Below are 7,462 nucleotides of genomic sequence, written 5' to 3'. Positions count from 1 at the left end.
AAGTTTGGTGGTGCAATGTCAGTTCTTTCAGAGGGACGGGGGAGAGTGATGCAGGCAGAGGAGAGACAAAATGGAGGAAGCAAGCAAGTTACAGCAGCAGCTCCTTGATGTCAAAAACAAAACATATGCACATCCTTAAGAGATGTATTCATATACTAGTGCTGCATTCATTTTTTTCCTATTCACACTTACCTTTTTACTGATACAGGCTGTATAAAACAATGCACTGACATCTTACACATTAACACTCAGTGCTTTGGATGAATCGTTACACCCCTAACAGATAGCTTTAATTGTTGCCAAAGTAACTGCTAACTGCTGCTAATAGTAGCTGCCATTAGTGAGACTGACCAGATGGGAGAGGAGCTAGGAGCTTTGGACCACCAAGAGGAGGAGGAGGTTTTCAGGCTGCTGGCAGGGTTGGTCCTACAGACAAGTGTTTCCCAAACTTTTTTCCTGGGGACCCAATTTTTAAAAATGACAAACCATCATGACCCAAGTCACAATAAGGCTTATCAATAAATTCTGGAAAGAGTTCATTTGTCCATTTTTACTGTTCGGATCACCCTTTATTATCTTGACACTTCATTGAAAACATATGCAAATGTTAAAACTTTAGAAATGAGGCTGAGTTAACAGGCCATCTCATTGTTTATTATTTTATAAACTATAAAGCAAATTTGAACCTACTTGATAAATGAGAAAAAATTAATGCATTTAGATTGAATTGACTTTGAAATTGTCTTTTGTTTTTTCCTCTCATCAGTAAAACAATAGACATATTTTAAATGCTTTTTCAAAGGTGTACTGCAGATATTGCACTGTATTTCTATGCTTTAATTGTCATTGTTAATTGTCACACTTACCTGTGTTTCTTATCTTGCATAAATCTTAAATTTGCAGCATTTGTTTCATAGTCTTTTATTTACTGGGGGACCCAAATAAAATCTCCTCTGAGGTCCCGACCCAGTGTTTGGAAATTACTGCGACAGACGACGTCATCGTCCATCTCTGATGGCTGACAGTCATCGAACACTAAGCCCTCAACCATGTGATTTCAGGGAGTGTTTCGCCTTTTCGCTCTGTTTTTGACATGTGGGTGAGAAAATAAACAGAAGCTGCTGCTGCTGGTCATGACGTCATGTCTCCATGTCCAGTTTATTATTTTCTCGGTAAACCTGCACAGTCAGGTGAACTAAAGATGCTGGGTTGCATTATGTAACTACGGCTCAGCTCTGCTGTCCAACCAAATGGAAAATGTATTATGAGTAAAGATTGTCGTGTCTGTGCTACAATCACAGAAAAATAAATGTACAGTTGAAATACAGCTGCTGTTCAAACTGAGCAGTTATATGAACATTAGTCCCCTCTTGTGGCCACATGATGCTACTGTGGAGCTGGACCTCATCATCAAAAACCTGCAACATGCAGAACACAAGTCAAGTTAACTATTGTCAATTACTGCAGCACACTGTCCAAAACATTTAAAACATTATTCTCGCCAAAGCAAAGGCACTTTTGTCCTCTAAACCTGCTTATAATCAGTTATGTTCAGTTTCTATCTAAGCATCAAATATGAATTTATGTCAAACAAAATCAATAGACTCACCAGCACTGTCTGCTGTGGAAACATTCTGGGATCATGAGTTCATGTCTGGGATCTACAGTCTCCCAGGACCTGAAGTGGGTGTCCAGCAGTGACGCCATCATCAGACGATGAACCTCCAGCTCAGGAGGTTCAGCCTGTCTCAAGAACTGCTGATTAATTCAGTCTACAAACACAATCATTTGCCACAATTGTACAGTAAACAAGGTCTTTGTTGGCATCTGTAGGCAGAGCAAGTTTATTTCAGTGCATTTCAACAAGAAAAATTAGATAATAAGAAAGTCTAATATGTTCAAATACAATTAAAAGAGTTAAATAGAAAGTAAACTAATCGGTAGAGCTGATTCAAGCAGAACATGTTGTGAATGACGTCTGTGTTTTGTTGATGTGTGTTGAATCCATGAATACTGAAATATTTCCATCCACATGAGCAACTACCGAGGAACGAGACGGGACTGAAGACCAAAATGCTCCTGGTAAGCCGTCTGAGGGGGACGCTGTTCCAGGACAGCGGGTCTGTGATGAAGGACAGTCACTGCTCTCAGGGTGCAGACGTCGAAACTCTGCAGGTCGTCTTCACACGGAGGGTTTGGAGACCGAAGAGACTCATGGAGGGACTGAGACCGTCTGCTGTAGCTGTGACATGTTGACAGACAGAGTGGAGTCTTTGTTTGAGGACACTGTGGTTGTTTTATTAGAATTATATGTAGCTTTCTTTACTACTTTTATTTGTCCAACACTCCAGAACAAGTCACACAGTATTTAAACAACCACTTCCAAAATGACCATACAGTCTACTCTGACCTTTCCTGGTCGCCAGAATCTCACCCCTGCTCACCCCTAACCTTACCCACAATCCTTTGAGTGGACAATATGAACTCTGCCCAGCTGTCCTGGATATAATCCATGTACATCTCTCCCCAGACGTGACGGACTGGAATAGAAATAAGAATAAAATGTTGAATGTTAGAAGGTCCCCATCACATTATAGATCTTATAAAATGTGGCGCTTTGTTCTAAATTAAATAACCAAGCAGTTTATAATTAGAGCTGATTAACTAGTTAGTTGATTGACAGAACTTGAATTTTATTAATCATTATTTAAAATCCTTTCTTGTGCAAAATTTCAAATATTTCATACTCTCATCTTCTGAAATGTGATTATTTATTTTAATATTGTAATTAAACAAATATTTTGAAGGTGTAACTTTGGACCGTAGGTGATTATGACAACATTTCTCTCAGCAATGATGCAAATGGATGCGTATGTGAATGCATGTTAAAGGAAACTATACAAGGCTTTACTTAGGTTATGCTTTTTTCTCTTTTTAAAATACTGAATAATTTTTAGATGCCTAAGAGGTAAAACTGAATAATAATTTTATTTTTATCATTATGTCATTGACAAATTATTCTTAAAGTGTAGGACCTACAGTAGGAAAACAAGTAATTATCAAAGTTATTATTTAGTTTTACTTGCAACAGAATACTTTACTTCTACAGAAACTTAATCTTATCAAGAATCTTATCAGATGTTAAATGTTACATGATTTGCCTCCAGACAATATTATGTCTGGTTTTACAACTTGTAATAATTGATGAAATAATTTACAGTTAATTTATGAGAAAATCTGGATGTTTGTATTAACAAAGGTCACTGTGATGTCTGATAGAAAGTTTGATAGACAATCATCATCTTAAATGAATATTTGGTATGAAAATTAAACTCAGGAATTTTGGAATAAGGTTTCGGTTGCTGTTGCTGCTCATTTACTTTGGTCCATCCAGCCGTCTGGAGTCTTGAGACTCTCTGAACTCATGAAGCCTCAGAGCCACACCAGGTCCCGCCATCGCCGACGAGGAGACGAGGCCACGTCAGTGTCAACACGGGTCCAGAGATGGTCGAGGGCGAGTCAGCTTGAGTGCGAGAGTTAACCTGTGGGCGAACACGGATCAGATCAGATCTGTCTGCAGCAGCTCTGGACTTCATATCTTTCTGATCAGTTTGTTTCAGAAAATAAAATATTCCATTCTCAGTTAACGGCGCGACCTTGTGACCTTTCCTACGGCCACATTCATTTTTCAGCCTCATCACCGTGGCAGAGGACGTATTCAGATACTTTACTTAAGTACCACGTCTTTGGGAACTGACCAGTACTTCTAGAATATTGGCAGAATACACAAAAAGAAATTTAAAACATGTTTTGATATAGAATTATCCTTAAAACCCTCTTACTTTATTACATGGAAAACACTACTGCAAGATTAGAATTAAGAACGGATGTATTTTTAACTAAATGGTCCCCAATAACTTCATATTTTCATAATCAATCTATTTATTTAAGGTTTTTAGTCCACAAAACTCTGTTGGAGTTTCACAGGAAAACAAACAGTGGAAGTGATTGGTGACCAGTTTTCAAATGTAAAAAACAACAGAATAAAAACATAAAATGTTTCCATCCTGCTCATCTGGTCTAATCCAAGTTTTTATTCTGTTGTTTTTTTTACATTTGAAAACTGGTCACCATTCAAAGATTATCATTATTTTATAAGATAAATCATTATTTTAGGAAAAGTAGCACCTCGAACTTGTAAAGTGTATTTAGAGACATTCCAGCAGCAACTTAATATAAATGTTTAGAAATAAATAACCAGTATGTAGTTTATTGTCCCACTGGTTCATATTCTGGTGTGTAATAAACATTGTGGCCTCTAGAGGCTGCTGGTGACATTTTACATTTTTGGACGTGTGAAGTTCAACATGCAGAAAATAATGAATTTAAATCTAGAAGCAGGTTAAAAGAAAATCTAATCGCAAACAGGTTTAAAATTGATCTTAATACTTCCTCCACTGCTGTTACCACTGGAGGAAACACTGACTTTAAAACACAGAGACAACCTTCAAACTGTAAACTTCATGAAAATTATTTTCCAAAATCTGCAATAATAACTTTAAAATTCTATCTTTTTTTTTTGTTAAATCAGTTCATCCACAATATCTTTTGTTAAGTTTTCTCCATGCATCATCTGAAAGGACCAGTCTCACCTGCAGATGAGAGACGTCCCCGCTGACTGCAGACCTGGAGAAGGTGACCTGAGAGACTGGATCGCTCAGCTGCTCTCAGGTCTGCTCCACTTTATTTATTTATTTATTTATTTATTTATTTACTTACTTATTTATTTATTTATTTATTTCCTCACCGGTGTCCCATCCTCTGCTGTTTCCTATAAGGGTTCATCGTCTCTTCTTCTTCTTCTGATTATCTCTGCAGGAGATCCAGGACACAGAAACCCAACACTACAGTCTGACAACAACAGAGCAAACTGACACTGGTAACCATGATCACACACACACACACACACACACTCACACACACACACACACACACACACACACACACACACACACACGGTTACCATGGCTACTGTAGGACTCTTTGGAAACATTATTATATTCCTCATTGTTTTGTATATTAAAATGATGATGTGCACCGTTGTCAGTAGGAAACCATAAACAAAGAAAAATGTCATGTTTCTGATGAATGACAGAAACAGCCGTCAGGTCAAATATTCCCCCGGTTCAGAGGAAATATCGAAATCACAGCAACGTGCTCACCAGATGATGAACAGTTTATTATTTACTGTCACTTTTATGTTGGCTGGGTTTATTTATTTATTATTGTTTGGTTTTATAATGTAAACTTGGCACAAATATAAAGGAGGACTCTAACCCTAACCCTAACCCTTCAAAGTGTTTTTTTCCTGAGTGTAAATAAAGTTTTGAAATATATATGTTTTAAGATACTAAATCGTTATTTTTAGAATATATCATTATATTGAGAATATTTCACAATATTTTGAGAATATGTATCAATAATTTGAGGAAGTTGATCATTAGTTTGACACACTAAATCATTATTTTAAGACACAAATTCATTATTTTGCAATATTAATTCTTTATTTTGAGATAATCATTAATTCATTTTCATTGATTGGTTTATTTAAAACAGGGACAGTGTATAATAAATGTTTTGCACCAGACACAACACAGTTCTAACTATCATCTGTCACTGTGTGTGTTTATGTAATGCACTTACTGTACAAAAAAATTAAAATAAAGACCATGTAACACTCATATACAACTGAGACATGATCAGCTCTTAATGGCAGCAGGCTTGTTTGTCTCTAAACCATATTTAATAGTACTTATGCACTAATTCATCATTTTGATCATTTTGAGAAATAATTTCTCATCATAAAGATTTTACATTGGTGAAAATAAACTTCCATACACACACTTCAGCCTTCATAACCTTTCCTCTAGCGCCACCCTCAGGATGATTTTCATATATATATATATTTGCATCACTACAGATGAAGCTGTGAAATTACCAGAATTTTCTAGTTTGTTGCATCTCAACACATTTGCACATTTGCTAATGAGGCTTGTGCTTTCAGGGAGTTTTAGACTTTTTAAATGCAGTTTTAAAAAAAAATTAAGAGTAATTTGTTAATATTGAACAAATCAGACAGTAGACCTCTGTCAGGTATGAACACACATCAAGAGAAGTCAAAACTTAAGAGGCAACATGAAGTTTGTCCCCTCGACAGCGGTTCAATCTCCACATGCAGAACAAACTAAATGAATATACTTTTCATTTTATTTTATTTATTTTATTGTAAGACAGAAGGATGTCTATAAAGTGCTTTTTTGTGCAACCAGCACGTTTAAAATATATTTAACAGAAAAAAATGACTAAATCTTTATCAAGTGAAGCTGTAACAGGCAAATTATTTGAAAAATTAAGTTATAAGTGATTAGTCAGTAGCACTGGGATGATTATTAGAAATTATATTGTTTTTTCTTTTGTTATTTTTTGATATTTTTTTATGTGAGGGACATTATTTGTCCTGTGTTGACAGTAAGAAGACACCTCTGAACAATATCCACAAAATGTCCCATTTCATGGCACGTTAAGTGGGACTGACTGTCATTTCATAGACTGTAATTGATTAATGCAAAGCAGCAGCAGCAGCAGCAGCAGCAGCAGCAGCAGTTCTGTACGTCTACGTCGGCCTGCAGCCAGACTGGGACCAGGATCCTCAAACAAAGCATCCATTCACAGGAAGGCTGGAGGGGGAGGGAGGGGAGGGGGGGTGTGCTATACATTTTGGTAAGCCTGAGTAAATTAATAACAATATAAAAGTCTGAAGAGAAAAAATGATTGTCAGTGTGCAGAAAAAAAAAAACATCCATCCACATGGCTGGTTTGAGAGTTAGTGCAGTGGATAAATGAGAGGATCTGATATCTGCTGTGGATCAGAGGGAAGTGAATTAAAACTGAACTGAATGTGGACACATAAATCCAGCAGAGAGAGAGAGAGAGAGGGAGAGAGAGAGAGAGAGAGAGAGAGAGAGAGAGAGAGAGAGAGACAACAAAAGCTGGGGACCAACAAAAGCCCTGGATGCCATGAGGAGAGAGATGCTGCCTTCATGGACTCCCTGTAAAATCCTCGATCCCACTACAGAGACACATGACCATGCCATAATCTGTACTACAAGACACGTGATCAAAATGGACCGCTTCAAATGATTAGTCGATTAATTGAAGAGATGAAAAATAACTTACTTTAAAAAAATAAAATAAAATAAAATAAATAAATAATTGATTGATTGTTTGGGCTGTTTGTCTCTCTGTCGGCCCTGTGATAAACTGGTAAACTGTCCAGGAGTAAAATTATTATAATTTACTAAAACTAAGCTGAAAACTAAAACTAGGTTAACTGCAATTAAATAAAAAGTAGAGTAACTGAAATAATAGTGTGAAATTTGTACTTTAAGAATAAAGTTAAAGT

At 36.5% G+C, this 7,462-nt stretch overlaps 1 protein-coding gene across 3 annotated transcripts; it reads right to left on the bottom strand.

The window, feature by feature from the left end:
• Nucleotides 1-2,033: 2,033 nt before the first annotated feature.
• Nucleotides 2,034-4,876, bottom strand: LOC146329416 (uncharacterized). Of its 3 annotated transcripts, none has more exons than XM_084712143.1 (4): nt 4,653-4,876; nt 3,381-3,542; nt 2,457-2,540; nt 2,034-2,233 (listed from the first exon to the last, which is right to left on the bottom strand). In XM_084712143.1, exons 2-4 carry the CDS (start codon nt 3,455-3,457, stop codon nt 2,041-2,043), a joined length of 354 nt encoding a protein of 117 aa, XP_084568269.1. In that variant the 5' UTR covers nt 3,458-3,542; nt 4,653-4,876; the 3' UTR covers nt 2,034-2,040. The 3 variants fall into 3 exon arrangements, with proteins under 3 accessions (XP_084568269.1, XP_084568253.1, XP_084568261.1); XM_084712127.1 differs by having other exon boundaries at nt 2,034-2,242; nt 4,653-4,874; XM_084712135.1 differs by having other exon boundaries at nt 2,034-2,236; nt 4,653-4,804.
• Between the last annotated feature and the right edge of the window lie 2,586 nt (nt 4,877-7,462).

The sequence above is a fragment of the Lutjanus erythropterus genome, chromosome 3 (assembly GCF_056507025.1).
Source record: "Lutjanus erythropterus isolate fLutEry1 chromosome 3, fLutEry1.hap2, whole genome shotgun sequence".
Lineage (NCBI taxonomy): Eukaryota > Metazoa > Chordata > Actinopteri > Lutjaniformes > Lutjanidae > Lutjanus > Lutjanus erythropterus.
This window is presented reverse-complemented; position numbering and strand designations above follow the sequence as displayed.